This window comes from Podarcis tiliguerta, assembly GCF_965153285.1.
Source record: "Podarcis tiliguerta genome assembly, chromosome: 11".
In the NCBI taxonomy this organism is placed as follows: domain Eukaryota; kingdom Metazoa; phylum Chordata; class Lepidosauria; order Squamata; family Lacertidae; genus Podarcis; species Podarcis tiliguerta.
The window spans coordinates 32971145-32989290 of NC_139544.1; the positions used below are offsets into that span (position 1 = coordinate 32971145).

At 38.8% G+C, this 18146-nt stretch overlaps 1 protein-coding gene across 13 annotated transcripts in view; it reads left to right on the forward strand.

Annotated features, from left to right (window-relative positions):
• SSBP2 (single stranded DNA binding protein 2) overlaps positions 1-18146 on the forward strand; it is a 116370-nt gene that overhangs the window by 82430 nt on the left and 15794 nt on the right. For 6 of the 13 annotated variants that reach the window (XR_014503085.1, XR_014503086.1, XM_083404246.1 and 3 more), the window contains 5 exons: positions 9192-9251; positions 10344-10410; positions 11428-11498; positions 14349-14416; positions 17999-18047. Coding sequence is in view for 11 of the 13 variants with exons in the window: in XM_083404246.1 (XP_083260372.1) it covers positions 9192-9251; positions 10344-10410; positions 11428-11498; positions 14349-14416; positions 17999-18047 (315 nt within the window). In the remaining 2 variants the exon portion in view is untranslated. Of the gene's footprint in view, positions 1-6392; positions 6477-9191; positions 9252-10343; positions 10411-11427; positions 11499-14324; positions 14417-17998; positions 18048-18146 lie in introns of all 13 variants that reach the window. The other 7 variants (XM_083404236.1, XM_083404239.1, XM_083404240.1 and 4 more) reach the window with 3 other exon arrangements.

The following is an 18146-nucleotide window of genomic DNA, read 5'->3' on the forward strand; positions in this document are numbered from 1 at the left end:
TTTATCTGGTGGCAGTTCTTCTGCCTTCTGTGGTGCCTCAACCTGGGGGTGCATTTTGGAAGTACAGGGGGCTGCTACTAGAAGGGAGAATTGAAAAGCTCCTGTACATGAGCTGAACACTGCCTGTGGTGCTCCGGAGCCAGCACATAGATTTCCACCCCTCCTTCCCCAAGTCAAGTCATGCAGAGAATAGAACACAGTTCATATTTAACTCACCAGGGAGATGCTGTAAGGATGTTAACTCTTGAAGCTCTGAGAGAAAAATTTTCTCAGATACTCAGAGGCAAATAACCAGTGGCTAAACTTCTGCTAGTGACTGATGAAAATTAATGTTGGTGTGATAGCTAGAACATATAAGAAATGTGAACACAGTAATAACTGCATGATTGCTTTGTTATGTGGACAGTTTCTTGGTGTATTATGGGTCATATTAACAGAATTTAAAATTGCCGAATTATCAGGTGTTGTTACCAGTGCCATTCTTATATGATAGTACATTGATGAGAAAATTTGTTGATGGCTAGTTTCAAAGTCACATTTTATATGCTGTTCTTATGTAAAAGCTTGTGGAAATGAGTATATGAAGTATATAAGATTATCTTGCCATCTAGTGGCTACTGTATTCCCTGCATTTTCACTTAACGGTTGGTTGGTATTGGGATTGAAGTGTAGTTTATCTAGTTTATAGTCATAGTGTATGTAAGATACAATTACATGTTAAGGAAGGATTTCAAAACACCATAAAATCAATGTGAGATTTTCTATTTTTCTATGGCATATTGAGTACAGTAAGTTACAATAGCCCTATTGCTACATTGTTGTTGATACAAATTACAAAATGCAAGACTTATTACCAGTTCAATTTTCTTTCTGATTAAAATGGGTTGAATAGAATATATTAATAAAATAATCTTAAATATTAATGAGTGGCTTTAAAATGATTAGCTTTTCTTCAGATGCTAGTCTACAAAGGATCTTAAAGTTGTATGTATTGTAAGTTACCTTGTGCTAATGATATTAATAGCTTTTGAAACTTACATATAGAATGTGGAATTATTTCAGAAAAGATATATTTGTCTCTCTTGAATGCTGTCCTCTTCAGAGTCAGCGAAGGATAGGTTCCTGGTATTTTCTATGTGGTTCACGCATCGAGACCCTTGCATCCGCATTTGTCTCAGTGACCAGAGTTCTTTTCTTCAGCTCCGTACCTGGGAAGTTCTGGAAAGCTTGTGAAAACATATTGTGATTGTCTCCTCATTTTGGTGACAGAATGAAGTGTCCTGAAGTTATGGAACCCAATTATTGCAGGAGACAAACTAACATTATACAGTTTCCAAATGCTGCTGTTCCCATTCGCGGGGGTTTATTGAATTTTTTAAAATTTATTTTTAAACGAGCAGATTACTTGAAGGCAGGATATCATTTTCCTGAAACAATTCTTTTTATCATCTGGAAAGACACTTGTTTCACCTTTGCATTAATCAGCATGTCTCTGATAATCCAGTTTTGACTCATTCTCTTTGACAATTGAAATAATCAGTGGTATGAATCCCAGGTGTTGTGTTCTGCCCTGTGGAGAATGGGAAGGTGGTGTTTGAACCATTATGAGTAAAATTATATGGAGATTTATACTTTTTAGACAGGGAGATGACATGAAGAAGTTCACCAAGTATTTGTGTGGTATGGGTTAAAACATGGCATACAAATATATTTTGTCATGATTATTGTGTCTGAGGCAGACAAATTATACAAGTGCTTTGTAACTTGATTCACAGGCCAGTCTTAGGAGACTTTTGGGTTTTGCATTTGTTTGTTGTATGAGTTAGTGTGAGAAGACCTGAAATTCATAAAAAGCATGTTGGGAATATTTTGGGAAGAAGTACTTCTGAATAGTCTTGTTGTAAGAAAGAGTTGTCTTTATTTTCTTCTGAATATATATTGTGGCAGAGCTGGATTCCTTTAAAACGAGCTATGTATATGGACAGTAGTGGATTGCCAGACCTTTCATGGCCAGCAAAGGCATATGGGAGAAAAATTGCAAAGTGATTGTAGGATAATTCAATTCATAGTGAATTCATCCATGTTTGCCACTTTTTTGAAGCTACATTCTCTTTTAGGTTTACTACCCCTTAGGAAACACAAACTAATAAATTCCTAGATTGTTTTATTCATTCATCCTGCTGTGTTCCAAAGTTAACAGTACATAAAAATATAGGCCAACACTCAAATGAGCCATTTATTAGTTCCCCGCTGTACACGAACTTGTTACAATGCATAACAGATTATTATGTGCCGCTGGAACCACGGCCACTTTCTCATTTCACACTTTCCTTCACACTTCACCTTCAAAGGTGCGCTCTTCCATTGTCTCCAAGACAGACGGATGCCAACTAATAATTTACCATGATGTGCAGACAAGCTCACTGTCTATTAGAGGTGCTTTTTAATGAAGTGCCGTACATGTGTGCAGATATAAAATACAATATTAACTAAGCCAAATTTCTGAATAACACAAAAATAGCTCTAGTGTTAGGGGATGTCCCCACTGGTGTCAGTGTTGGGGGCAGACCCATGTGCACAAGTGGTGGTCCTTCTTTGGCTTGTACAAAATTCAAGCAGATCAGTTCTACTTCATTTATCAGTATAATTGAATAAAGTAAAGACTTGTATCGATAGCAGGCTGATTTTCTGAAGCTTATGGAGGATAAGTGGTGCTGGTGGTGTTTAAGTTGGCCTTAACCTGCTGTTCTATGCTCCATTGTTTTACTTAGAAAGTTCTTTAGCGAATGTAGTTGCATCAATTTTAGCTTGCTTTCAAAACAGATAATTATTTAAATTGGGCAAATGTATATAATATAATTTTCTAGTTTAGAAGCAAAGCATAAATGTTTTTGTGGATTTGCATTGTATTCCTGTTGGATATTTCCTAGTAAAGGAATCCTGTTATGATACATAAACTATTAATTTAAGCATCAGTATATAAATGCAGCTTCTTATGTACAATTTCCTTTTAAGGTTTTAGTAACAAGAACCACAGGAGTTCAGTTTTCTAGTTTCAGAATTTAGGAACAAAGACATATTCTGAAACCAGCTTTGTCATAGAAGTGGTCCTGCTGGTTATGGGATTACTCATGGACTTTCTATTTTGCAGTCGCTAGTGTGATCCGTGTTGTTATAATATATTGTACCTTTTCAACATAGGCTAGCCAGTTCTCAAACACTCAAGAGACATCTAGTGTAAAAGAACAGAATACACCGATTTCATGGAAATAACTTCAGAAAAACTAAAAACATGTTTATATAATGTACCTAATCCAGAGCCATCTTGCATAAGCAGTGGTTCGCTCCTTGATGTGAACATTGTGTGCTCCTTCCAGAATGTTCATGTGACATTCTTATTAGCAGGAAAGTCTGTTGCCACAGGAGTGCTCTATGTTCTTTTGTACATACTTTTTGTTTGGATTAGAGACTACTGTGTAATATACAAATGGTACGCATTTTTGGCACTGCAAACTGGGTAGAGAGAAGAAGAAAAATATTCTTACAAATTACGTTTAGGGCTAGGACCAGATTTCTTGGGGAAGGGGCAGTTGCTGTGGGGTTGACAGTTCCCTCTTACCCAAGCACAGGATAGAGCCCAGCCTCTATATGCTTTCTCTGCCTCCACTGCTTTTGTGGCGGTAGTAGCACCACTCTGTTGCCTGCCATGTTTTAGCAGTGGATGGAAGGTGGCACTTTTGACAGGATCTAAGCTATGCTCCTTTCTGTGGTTGCCACCTGCCATCTTAAGTTACTGATTATGCAATGTCCCAGCCTGTAGATTCCTATAGATTTCATTGGTCTGTAGCCCAGGGCATTAAGACTCACCTCTTTACATAGGCATTCCCTTGGTTTCTCAATCTGAGTCCTGCTGTGTTTTAATCACACTGTTTTATTGTGTATTTTAATTAAGAATACATATATTTTAATGGTAGGTGTGTCTTAGTTTTTATACTTTGCAAATTACTTAGCCTACTTTGGCATGTTGTTTAACATGGCAGACAGTCACCATGGATGGGAGGCAAGCTAGGCTCTTGTTCAGAAGTGGAACAGCTGCCCATTACTAGAAAAAGCATTGGGGGAAAGAGGTAAATGGCATCATGGTGGGCCAGTGAGGGGCCATTGGACTGTGCCCAGCCTGACTGACTGCTAGTGCCAGGACCAAGTAAGCTGAAAAAATAAAGCAGTGTAAAAGATAGCTGTAGGTATGTCTCAGTACTATTCAGAGCACAAATGATGGTGTAATGCAATTGAAGTCCTGTCAGTATGGTTGTGACCTGCACACTCACAGGTATCTCTTGCATTGTTTGATCTCTTGGCTTTGATTTAAACCTTTTCCTCCTCTCTGTTCCTAGCCACTGCAATTTACTACAGCATTTTTGCTTTACCTTCTGTTACTAAGATACCCAAGGCAGCAATCACAATTTACTATTTTACTATCATCATAACATAGTAAAAAAATTGCTTTTTTTGGTAATTAGATATAATTTATTTTTACTTATTTCTTATGACCCCTGCTTTAGCAGTAACATTAGCGAAGAAGATGACATCCACACTGTCAGTGTCTGTAATATCTAACATCCTGTTCAATTTTATTTTTGGAATCACGTTTTCACAATTTCTTGAACCATCATCAGTCAAAAAATTGAGAAGAGCATATTTTCCAAAAATCCACACCAAAGAAGACATTCTCCTCCCTTGTAGTAGTGTTCACAGAATTGTTAAAGCAAATTTGCACCCTATAATAAAATCTTGGAATTAATTTTTCGTGGCCCCCTGCTGCAGCCATGTGTTTTGAAGAAGAGTGTCATAAGTAAAACCAATTTCTTATTGTTAATGAGTGAGCTAAAAGCCCATATATGTTATACTAGAAAACGTTCAATCCCTGCTGTAGAGTTAGTACTATCAGAGGAGTACAAGCCTTACAGATTGAGTGCTCACCCTGCTTTTTCTCACATCTGGCCAGCACTGATGAGATGTAGTCCTTATCCTTCTACTTCCGTTCCTTTAAGCTAATCTATCGTGGAAAATGTACAAGTATTTCCCCCACACAAATAGCTCAGTCAGTAGAGCATGAGACTGTTAATCTCAGGGGCATGGTTTGAGCCCCACTTTAGGTTAAAGATTCCTGCATTGGAGGGGGTTGGACTAGATGACCCTGGTGGTCCCTTCCAACTCTACAATCCTAGGATTCATTTGTGTGGAGCTGTGTGTCCTCCTTCTTTGCTCACAGTTTTCAGAGTCCTCTTGTAGGCAGCTTTATTGCACTTGTGACATTTGAAACTTCCTGCTGCCTGTTATTGTTTTACTAATCTTGGGTTTGTATGTCAGCCTCCCAAAGCTCTGTTGCTTCTGCCAAAACACTACCTGAAAGTCAGTTTTTAAATATAGGAAACTGTTTTCTGTTTTCTATAGGTTCTGGTCCTAAATGTTTTGTGGTGGTAGTGGTGGGGTCTGTGTGTGTGTGTGTGTGTGAGAGAGAGAGAGAGAGAGAGATAGAATAACATTGTGTTTTGCAACAAGACTTCATATAGATGTTAGTTCATCCCATGGGATATTTGAGTAAAAAAAATGAGGTTGGTACCGTTGCAGTTCTTTTTGTATTGCTTTTTTGCAGGGGTAACACTTGAACTTCAAAATGAAGCTAATAGTTTTTATAAAACTTTTTTATTTATTATGCACGGTATGGCAAATTGGTTTAAATTCTTCACTGTATTAAGTTGGTTAAGGGTAATTTACAGGTACCTAAATTAACAAAACAAGTGTTCAGATTAAAATAATAATAATCTTCCTCCCCATCCCACATCTTACTGACATTTCACATGCTTGGATTAAACTTTTTTCTCTGTTATGAAGCACATACAGTAGATTTGATAAGTAAACAAACGTTTTTGCCTTCAGCCAGTGAAATTCTATATTTTTGCATCTAGCATCACTGTTCAATTTCTACAGTGGAAGTATTCCAAATTGTTTTGTCTCCTGTAGTTTGTTCTAGCCCAATCACTGGTACAAGTCTTTCCTAGTGCAAGACTGCATGTGCAATTACACTGTTAATGGGCATCTGATATGCGTGGTCCTGCTAAATGGTTTTTAGTGGGCTAATATTTTTCATCACAATTTCTAAAGTACTCAAAATGGTGCTTGTATGCTGCACTGGAGCAAGTAGCATGTTGAGACCCTGGATGGAACTGCCACCCAGATTCAGGTCATGTTCCATCCTGAAAAGTGTTGGACGTTTGGAATGAAATTGGGGGAAAATAAAAAAAAAAAAAATTAAATAAGGCATAAAATGGGATAAATAGCCTAGGAAAAGAATGTTTCTAATCTTTCCCCCCAATTTTATTAATCCATAGGGACCTGCAGGTTCACAGCCTTCACCCCATGCACAGCCCCCCACTCACAACCCCAGCAATCCCACGATGGGACCTCATGGTCAGGTAGGAGGGTATACAAAAGCACCCATGTGAAACACTTTCCTTGCAACTGCCATTACAACGATAGTTTGCTCATTTCAGATTTATCATTTAACTTTTCTCTTGTCCACCTAAAGTGGTTCGTATTTTGAACCACACTTTTCCTACCCGCTGCCCCCTTTCCCCATAAATCTCACCATCTACTTAATAAATTGTGTGGTATTGTTCGTCTGTCTGTCCGCTTAGTTATTTTCCCAATACCCATGTACTTCGTAACAGCAGTTTTGGCATACAATGTGGGCCAGCAAATTTTCCGCAATAGTATTCACACATGTGAATTCTTACTACTTATCTGGTTTTCTGAAATTCCTGAATGTAGCGTTTTTCATATGTTTTGACTATTTTAAACCATTATTTGATTGACACAAACGTCATAATAGTTTGGAAATTGATGGTTTCAACTATTGTTCGTTAAGCTTGCCAAACCCTTTGATGCCAAAATGTTGGAAAATCATTTGGAATGTTTTCATATACTAATTTATTCTTATGGCACCGTTTACTTTCTTTCAAATAGGCCTAGAACCTGGCTTTGTTTTTTCAGTTCTTGAGCACATACCAGTGATCTTTAGTTGTGGTTTCTTATTCTGAGGGAAAAGCGTAGGCTTCTTATGTGGGGCCATTGGGAACTAAGCAAATGAGTATTTCAAAATAGTGCCTACTTTGCGGTGTAAACATTTCCAAAATTTGGGGAGGGGGGATTTGGGAGCTATGAGATCTGTATCCATCATTTAATAGATCATGGCATTTCACAAGCTACACAATTCAGAGTTCTGTGTTGTCTAACTACAACTAGACTTACAGGCATTGTGGTACACCAGTAATAATTTAAATCAAGTACAAATCAAGTTCAGCAATAAGGCTATTTTCCTTTTTCATCGGTATCTCTTAGTATTTTGATATCAGGTAGTATTTCTGCGTGTTGTGTGTAACGTTACATAATTTTGACCTATGTAATGTTCAGAAAACATTTTAGATTATATGTCTTACTGTTTAAAGTTCTTGCTTAGAGGTTGGCAGCTGTTTAGGAAAACAGCAGTCAACCAAGGGCATTCCATATAAATAGCATGTGTTCAAGTGATATATGGGTTATTCTTGATTATTCCTTCAACTAAACACCTCTTCTTTATAATTATTTTGATCCAAAAGGCAGTATACTGGCCTAAAACCTCTATATCTAGCTGCCTACAAAATGAGATTCCATTGCAAGTTAGCAGAGAGGCTGTTTGGGTTTAGCATGCAGTTAATGAGCAGTTTAAATAATTGAATTTAGCACCGTAGTAACCTAGCAGCAAACATCTGCTGTATTAATGTAAGAGTTTGGAAATGAAGATCTATCTGGGTCTTGCAAGTTGTATCAGTGACTCAGTTACAGAGCTCAGTTTTTTATATTATATGAATATTTACAAGTTTCTATTTGTATTGTCAATATATTGGGTTTGTAAACTTTGTCTAGATCGTAATCTTTATTTTAATTCTCTTCTCTATGTGTCATGTAAACAAAGTTCCAGAGAATAATATTCTGTCTAGTTACAATTATAATGTGAATCCCTGAAACTGGAACATTATCAAAGATGCAGATATAGGTACTAGACTCACAGTTTTTATAGACAAGACAAAAGTCAAGAAATTGTTCTTTCAATTGCAAGTAGAGCTAAACCAAAATATTTTAAGTTTTTATGTCAAAATGTGGGTATTTGATAAGGGAGAACCTTTTGTTAAACAGTAAAGCAAGCTGCATGAAAATTCAAATTCAAAGGCTTCTCATCCAAGTTCTTGACATTAATCATAACTCAAGCAGAACTGTACAGAATCACCCCAAGTTTGGTTTTTAAGGCCATGAGGAACAGTCTAAGCCTCTGAACAAGCTCAGGAAAGCTCCTGGCCTGACTTTGCTAAAGCTTAGACACAGTCCTTTTATATGCTCTTGGTAAGCTGTGTCTTAACCTCATCCCCAGCCCTGCTTACAGTTATGTGGCCCAGAAAAGTGCTAAGACAGTACAGTGGTGCCCCGCAAGACGAATGCCTCGCAAGACGGAAAACCCGCAAGACGAAAGGGTTTTCCATTTGCAGAGGCGCTTCGCAAGACAAATTTTCCGTATGGGCTTGCTTCGCAAGACGAAAATTGATGCAAATTTCCGGGGGGGGGGGTTCGCTCCAAAACCCCTTTTTCTGAAGTGCTAAGCTGCTAAAAGCATTTTAGCAGCAAAACCGCTAATCCCTTAAGCCTTAAAAAGCCGTTTTTAGCCCTTAAAGTGCCAATAGCACTAATAGTGCTAATCCGCCAATGGACGAAAATACCGCAAGACGAAAAGACTCGCAGAACGGATTCTTTTCGTCTTGCGAGGCACCACTGTATGTATAAAGGGACTGTTCCTACATTCCTAACTTGCATTACAGGATTCCTATGAGTGTAGGCACTGTTTTCTTTCAGCTCTACAAGAACTGGGTTGTAGGTCTTGCTTTTCTGAGAACAGAAGTGGTGACGCTTAGTGGCCCCAGAATGTTGATAGTCCCAGATTACAGGAATCAATAAATGTCAGTTAAGAAGTATAGTAACATCTGTCACTGCTCAAATAATTTAACGTTCTTGTTGGTTGTGAAATTAGTATCAAAGTTTTTCTAAGATTTAATTTAAAATGGCTTTATCTGTGTTCTTAATGTAGTTATTTTCTTTTGCAGCCTTTCATGTCCCCCCGATACCCAGGAGGCCCAAGGCCACCTTTAAGGATACCCAATCAGGTAACAGTCCTTTTATTAATGAATAATAATTCATTATTGCATCATTCTCTTGCAAGGGGCAACCAGAAAAGTCAAAACTCTGCATACTTTCTTTTTGAGAACAATAATTTCAACAAACTCCATACATTATACAGGCATTTGACAATGCAAATCAAATTTTATTGGAAATGCACCATATCAGCCTCTTGATTCCCAGAAGTCTAGGTCAAGAGTCTGAGGAGTTTTGTCTCTTGAACTTTTATCAGTCTGTAGCAGCAAAACAGAACAAGAAAAGAAAAAATAACTGCAGAAGTGAAGAACCAATGTTGTTTAATGTGATACTAACTTTCTTCGCAGCCTTCGGCCATGGTGGGCAAATGAAGGCATCACACACACTGTGCTTTACCGCTCCGCCCCCGGACAATTTTTTTTTGGGGGGGGATTGCATTTTTTATTTGAGGCAAGACAAAGACAGCCTCCATTTAAAGAATGACAGCAGTTTACGAATTGGACCCTCTGAAAATTTCACTTTATAGATCGAGTGCACAGCAAAAAGCCTCATCTGGAAGAGCACTCAGAAGTCTGCTCAGTCAATCCTGTGGGTGGATTTTTTCATTTTATGTCAGGATTCTAAAAAGCACTGCTTAATATAAGGCACGGTTACAGCACTGATTGTGTTATTTCATGTTATAAAACTTGACCAAAATTAGCATGGTTAAATGCGTGCTTAATTTTCATGTAGTCATTCAACCAATATTCCATTGAAATCAATGGAATTTATGCAGTGTTCCTATTGAGGTTTCCAGCAATTTTTGGTTAACAAAAGGCATCTAATAACTGGGTGAACAAAGTTAAATACAATCAAAATGATAGACTTGTTTGGAACTGGAAATCATTGTAGTTTGTGAAAATGTAAGGAAAGTCAGTGGTAGCTTATCTTAAAAACCTAACTCAATAAAGTACTGTTTTAATATTTTAATAATATTAAATTACTGCTTTTATATTTAATATTGCTTGGCATTTGAAACACATTGCATTTTTTTAAAAAAAAAAATAAGCCTCTCTCTGTTCATATATAATTGAACTTTTAAATGTTGGTGTTTTTATTTATAGGCACTTGGAGGTGTCCCAGGAAGTCAGCCATTATTGCCTAGTGGAATGGATCCAACACGGCAACAAGGTAATCTGCATCATCAGTAGATAACAGCATGTTGGTTCAGAAATCTGACTTTCACTTCTTAGAATGTTAAGCGATCGGAGTGACAGGCAAAAATGAACACAGTTGTGGCACTGCAGGTGGGATGGTTCTGTTGTTCTTCTCATGGATGTCCTGTGGCATAGGATACAAGGGAAAAACCTTTGTAGTTCATCATCTCTTAAAGCAAAGGGAACAGCTTCTATGCTGTTCTTAAAGCAAAGGGAACAGCTTCTATGCTGTTCTTCTGGAGTTTAAATCATTTTACTTTCGCAGTATAAATAATGACATTCTTCATATTGAGGTCAGAATTGATGGGGATAAATAAGTATTTTTTTACCTAAAGGTCTCTGATGATTCAAATATCTTACCCATCATAGCATTTCCTTTTCCTAAGTCACCGTTGCTTAGGATTACCCAAGAAGCTATTGCATTCTGCCCAGAATCTTGCACTATATTCAGCAGCTACCCCGAGTTCCTAGCTGTTTTCCTTTTGAATAATTGAAATATGTAATGTAGTTATATATTATTTAGCACTGTCAGTTAAAGAATGCTTAGCAAATTGTATTAGTTGTTTTAAAATTATATAGTTCCATTATTACTTCCAGCCTCCTTTTTTGTCTAAACATAAAAGTGGAGGTTCATTCCATGACTTGTCTACAGTGAACTGGTTGTTGGGGCTGAATGCTTTATTAAGTCCGCATATGAGTTCAGCTAAAGTTCTGAAGAAAATGCTTTTTTTATTTTTAGCGAATGCAACCACTGTTGTGGCAAGCACCATCTTAGAAGAGACTCTGCCTCTGTGTTAAAGAAAGAACAATAATCTACGATGGTGCCTGCCATATGAGTGTGTGTATGATAAATATTTGCATTAACCATGATTAACAATTTGTTGGTGGGGGGAAATCTGATTTACGAATGTGCCTCTGAATATAAAGACATTTTAATCAGCTAGCCTGATTATTGAACTAAAGGTTGTACCCTAATACATGTCTTTTCCAGGACATCCAAATATGGGTGGGCCAATGCAGAGAATGACTCCTCCGAGAGGAATGGTTCCCTTAGGACCTCAGGTATATTGCTTGTGTTGCAGTTCACATGGCCATGTATATCAAAATTCCCACTTTTCATGTGGAATTTATAATGCAACTATTTGTAGTTGCTATGTGTAAAGGCATGACTTCCCACAGAACACCTATGCTACATCCCTGAAACCATTCCTTGCTTGGTTAGACCAAAATCCACCTAGCTCAGCTTTCTGCTTCCAACAGTGGCGTCTGGAAGCTTAAAAATAGATCATGAAGAAGATCACATTTTCTGCTTGTTTGTTTGTTTGTTCTCACCGTCCTGTACTTAGAAATTATTCTACACATGGATGATTCATTTACCTATTAATTCCATGAATCATCAGGTATAGAAGCAGCATATTTCTGAGTATTAAATGCCTGGGGAAAATAGTGGCATAACCATAGTTTGTTTGGCATAACTGTGTTCACTGACTGTAGTTTTAAAAATGTGCAATTTGTTGCAACATTCATTTTTCTTCCACTTAACTGAAATTGCATTCAGAATAAAGCCTTTGGTATTTCTCATTTGTTTAATAGCTACATTAGCTATTTCTTGGAGAAATGCAAAATATCATTTTTAAAAGACAGAAAACATGAAAGAAAGAAAAATTAATTAAACTTTCTAATTGATGGCCATTCACCGTCTGTTGAACCTATCCAAATACAGTGGTACCTTGGTTTTTGGACATCTCCATTGCCAAAAACTTTGGTTTTTGAATGCCAAAATCCGGAAGTAAATGCTTCCGTTATCAAACGCGCCTCAGAAGTCGAACAGTTTCCGCTTCATGTATCTGTTGTTTTTTACCATTTTCTCTATTGAATTGGTAGGCCGCTCTTTGTGCCTCAGTTTTCTAACGTTTCGGAAGTTGAACTGTCTTCCGGAACAGATTACATTCGAAAACCGAGGTTCCACTGTAAATCTCTTCATATGTCCCTAATAATACCAAATCATTCAAGCAAGACTTACTCAGTTTTTCCTTTTTAAATATTTTTAAACCATTTGGCAAAATTGTATACTTTCACAGAAATTGTATACTTTCACAGAATCAATAATATCCAAATCCTTTCCTACAACAGTTTTGGCATAGAAACTGATTTAGTTATTTTAGCTTCAGTATTCAATAAACATCTTAGTTTCACAAGGTGGAAACTAGTGTGAATCCTCAGATTCTTAATCAGAGAAATTTGAACTGAATAGCATGAAAATCAGTCAAGCTTTTGGTGAAAGTTTTAAAAAGAGACAGTTTTTTATATGTCAGTATGTGTGCATTGGGACGCGGGTGGCACTGTGGGTTAAACCACAGAGCCTAGGACTTGCCGATCAGAAGGTTGGTGGTTCAGATCCCTGCAACACGATGAGCTCCCGTTGCTTGGTCCCTGCTCCTGCCAACCTAGCAGTTCGAAAGCACGTCAAAGTGCAAGTAGATAAATAGGTACCGTTCCGGCGGGAAGGTAAACGGCATTTCCATGTGCTGCTCTGGTTTGCCAGAAGCGGATTAGTCCTGCTGGCCACATGACCCGGAAGCTGTACACCAGCTACCTCGGCCAATAAAGCGAGATGAGCGCCGCAACCCCAGAGTCGGTCACGACTGGACCTAATGGTCAGGGGTCCCTTTACCTTTTACTATGTGTGCATTTATTTTGATGACTTCTATTTCTGGAAGACTTCAATAAAATATGACATAGCTCCAGAAGCATGTTGTTATACATCGGCATGTCTGGAGCACATGTCCTACAACATGGGTTTGTTGACTAGACTCATCTAGGGCTCTTTGTTTTAATTTTTGTTATAATTAGAAAGTGTTATATGAGTACACTTACAAAGTAAATAGCATTGGCCACTTTTAAGAACTCAAGCCTGACTTCCCTTCTCACAACAGATTGACATGCTTTCTCTTTGAATAGTACATTTCTTATAGCTGAGAATACACACAGTCTAAGATGGTCATGTTACAGCTACGTACATTGGGTGATACCCAGTTATTCCTGTCCGCTGGTGACTTCTGCTTGTGCAACAGGACTTTCATCTCCTCTCCTTCTCTCTGCAGCCCACACACATCCCAGCACATCAGCTTCAAAGGGTTGAAGGATCTTACGAAACAAATTTGGGGGGAGGTGCACTGGGGTGAGGGAGACAATGAGGAAATATTGGATATCACCCATGTGCTATTTAACACACACACACACACACACACACACCAGGTAAATAGCGCAGTTTCCAGAATCAATTGCTATATGTGACAGCCTAAGAGCTAGGTGGAGAGCACATTTTCGTTTTGTCCTGAACATAGCAATGGGCTGTTCATAGGCATTTCAGTACATTTTTCGTGCCTTCTGAATAATTCCCCTGCTCTTTGCTATAGATTGCTTATTAAGTAAACTTAGCAGTCATCTTATTCAGTATAAGTATATACTTCTAATGTTAAATACTAACACTAAATAGGCAGTTTACTTAAAAAAAATATCCATTTGAATCCCTCAAAATGTCTGTGGAATACAAAGTCAACTTTTGTGAAATGGATATTAAATCTGTCCCTCACAGACAATTGTGTTATCTATCATAAATGTTACAATCTCCATGAATCAATTAACATTTGTAAATGTGCCCCATATCCTTCCATTGTTAAGATAATAAGACTCTTAGGAAATGCTAAATAGTTTTATTAAAATTAGGGAGAGTGTAGAAATAATAATTGTTTTTAGTCAAGCAACTCAAATTCTGAAAATGAATGGCCCTGGCCTATCCAATAATCAGATGTGTAGGGAAGTCATTAACCTGCTGTCCTTTCTTTCCCCCCTCCTCTTTGGTTTTGTTTTTTTGTTTTGTGGTAGTCTGACCCTTGGTTATCATTGCAGAACTATGGAGGTGCAATGAGACCCCCACTGAATGCTTTAGGTGGCCCCGGAATGCCTGGAATGAATATGTAAGTAAAAAGAAAAATGCCGCTAAAACATTTCCAAAAAGGGACAATCTTGTTTTACATTAAACCTTAGAACATGTAATTAAAAGATCAACCTTTAAAAAATAAACCAGAGTCAAATTGACATCCATCACAAGGCTTATCATGAATGTGTGCTGAACTTCTGGTGGCCCCTCTCACAGCAGATATGTCATGTTCTCTACTATGGATAAAACATAGCAGGAGATCTTGACTATATTGAAAGTCAATTGCAGTTCTGCTTGTAGATTACAACAGAAGAACAATAACTGAAAGCAACCTGTATCTTCATGATGTTTGTGCCAATGGTACTACACCCTAGTATGGATAAGGAAAGGAAGGCATTAGATATGCAGAATGTTAGCGGTGTGGTAAAGATGGGGCAATTGGTGTCTGTCAGTATTACATGTTTCTGGAAGTAAATGGAATTAAAGATGTAAATAGTTATGCATTTACTTTAGAAGTGTCTGTTATGTTAGTAAGTTAAATATGTCAAATAAAGGAAGCAAGACAGTAACATTGTAATAATATGCTACCTGTCAGACATATAGTTACTTGCTCATTAGTTACCAGAAACAGCTTATTCTTCTTTGGTGATCACTTGTAGCTAAGTAAGATTGTTTTCCATGAATATGGTCTTAACAGTGTGTCTGTAGGTGACTGTGGAGGCCAATTCTGGATCCGCACATCTTCTGCACAGCGGAGACATAAGTTTCCGGGTAGGAGTTGATCACAGTGAGGATTTGCCAAAGGTGCCTTCCTCTTAGCTCATTTCTCCCTTTTGTCCTGAGTTTGTGCTTCTTCAAAGTCCATTACACCTTGGGTAGAGGCTATTCTCCAATTGGAGCACTTGCAGGCCAGTGTTTCCCAGTTGTCAGTGTTTTTACTACTTTTTTTTAGATTTGTCTTGAGAGTGTCTTTAACCTGTTTTGTTGTCCACCGGCATTACGCTTTCTATTAAGTTGGCAATAGAGTAGTTGCTTTGGACGATAATTCACTGGTCAACAACAAATTTGTTGTCTGCGTTTTTTCAGTTGATTTAGGACGAATCTGATGTGCTGAATCCAAAAATCACATTGGTTTTGCTCAGTCAGGTCAAGTTTTTGAGCTATGGCCACATGCCATTTTTTTTACGTTTTTGTTCACATGTATGCTTGTGTGGAGCGTTTTAGAAGAAGTTGGTGGGGGTAAAATGCTAAGTCGAATAATTGTTTTGATTGGAAATGATTATTTTAATGACAAGAAGTATTCAGGTCTGATAGTTCTGGGTGATTATGTCGAAAAGGGATCAGTTTGAAGTCATAAAACCTCGAAATCTTCCATAAATTGGTGCGGCAAAGCATAAAGTTGGGGGATCAAAACTAAGGTAATGGGGCTTGGAGTGCCACAGTATGTACCCAAAGATTGGAGACTGTTCATTGACAGCAGCAAGCGATCACTGAAATGTGTTCTGCTACACAACGGCAACCAGTTTGCCTCTATACCCCTGGCTCACTCGAGTACACTGAAGGAGAACTATGAAGCGGTGAAGTATGTGCTGGAGAAAATTGGTTATGATCAGCATAAGTGGTTTATTTGTGTTGACCTGAAGATGGTGAACTTTTTGTTGGGACAACAGTTTGGCTTCACCAAGTACCCATGTTTTCTGTGCATGTGGGATAGTAGGGACCGTGCTCAGCATTACACGAAGAAGGACTGGCCTGTGCGGGAGGAATTGGTGCCTTGCAAAGAAAGGAACGTCATCAACGACCCTCTGGTGGACAGAGACAGAATACTCTTCCCACCACTGCACATCAAGCTTGGCTTAATCAAGCAGTTCACCAAGGCTCTGGACAAGGATGGGGACTGCTTCACTTACTTGTGCCAGGCTTTTCCAGGATTGACCATGGAGAAGTTGAAAGTTGGCATCTTTGACGGTCCTCAGATCCTTCAGTTCATCAGAGATCCAGAGTTCAGAAACTCAATGAACGAAGTGTAACTGGAAGTGTGGAAGGCATTTGTTCTGGTAATGAAGAACTTTCTTGGCAACAATAAGGCCAGAAACTACGTAGAACTTGTCAACAACATGCTGACTGCTTTCAGAAACCTGGGGTGCAACATGAGCGTCAAGATGCACTACCTATTTTCACATATGGACTGGTTTCCTGAGAACCTGGGTTCAATGAGTGACGAGCAGGGTGAGAGATTCCATCAGGACATGAAAGAGATGGAGACCAGTATCAGGGTCGCTGGGATGCAGTCATGATGGCTGACTACTGTTGGACTCTGAAGAGAGACCTCCCTGCTGCTGAGCATTCCAGGAGTTCCAAGAAATGGAAGTTCAAGCCCTGAAGTTTGAAAAATGGTGAAGCAACATGCAATTTACGTGTACTTACCTTTATCAATGCCCACCATTCAGTTTACAGTAAACCTGACCTGATGGAGAGAAACGGATGCCATTTCCTGATTCAGCAGTGCAAAAATACCCTAAATCAGTTGTAGAAATCTAGACAACATTCAAAAAGTAAAAAATTGTTGCCCAGTGATCAGGCATCCAAACAACATGACCAGTCCAGTAAGTTGATGCTGATGAATCATTGCTTCGACACTAGTGATCCTTGCTTCTTCCAGTACACTGACAATAGTTTGCCTGTCTTCCCAAGTGATATATAATTTTTTTTTGGAGACACTGTTGTTGGAATCTTTTGGGGAGTTGGAGATGGCATTTATAAGTGGTCCATGTTTCACAAACATACAGTAAAGTTGGTGCATAGTACAATAGCTTTGTAAGGGACGCGGATGGCGCTGTGGGTAAAAGCCTCAGCGCCTAGGGCTTGCCGATCGAAAGGTCGGCGGTTCGAATCCCCGCGGCGGGGTGCGCTCCCGTTGTTCGGTCCCAGCGCCTGCCAACCTAGCAGTTCGAAAGCACTCTCGGGTGCAAGTAGATAAATAGGGACCGCTTACTAGCGGGAAGGTAAACGGCGTTTCCGTGTGCGGCTCTGGCTCGCCAGAGCAGCGATGTCACGCTGGCCACGTGACCCGGAAGTGTCTCCGGACAGCGCTGGCCCCCGGCCTCTTGAGTGAGATGGGCGCACAACCCTAGAGTCTGTCAAGACTGGCCCGTACGGGCAGGGGTACCTTTACCTTTACAATAGCTTTGTAAACAAGCATTTTGGTTTCCCTGTGAATGCCCTGGTCCTCAAACACTCTAAACTTCCATTGGGAGAAAGCTGAAGGACTTCCAACAACACAGGAGTGGCAAAGGATGCAAAAGCAAGTGGTGGATGGTATTAGATTAGGTTGTTTTAGAATCCTCTAACTGTCCGGAAACTGTAGCATTAAATTTCCTCCCCCCCCCCTTTCCCCCCCCCTAAAATATTCTTTGTCTATCTTTCAATTAGATGGTGTAAGGTTGTGTCTATATTATATTTCTGGGGAAGTCTTTATTAGACTAGAGGATGCTACTGGCCTCTATATTAAGAGCAGGATCCAACACTGCACAAAAAGACTTCCACTCTCAGAATTGTATTTCACCTTCCTCTTACCTCTCCTGCAGCTCAAATTATCTTGTGAACTTTTATATTTTAGGGGTCCGGGAGGTGGTAGACCTTGGCCAAACCCTACAAATGCCAATTCTGTAAGTATATATCAAAATGTACTGGAATTTGTAATCCTGTTTTATGCCTTTTGAAAAAAGCAAAACTTACTGCTAAGTTGTTCATAACTTTATCAACAT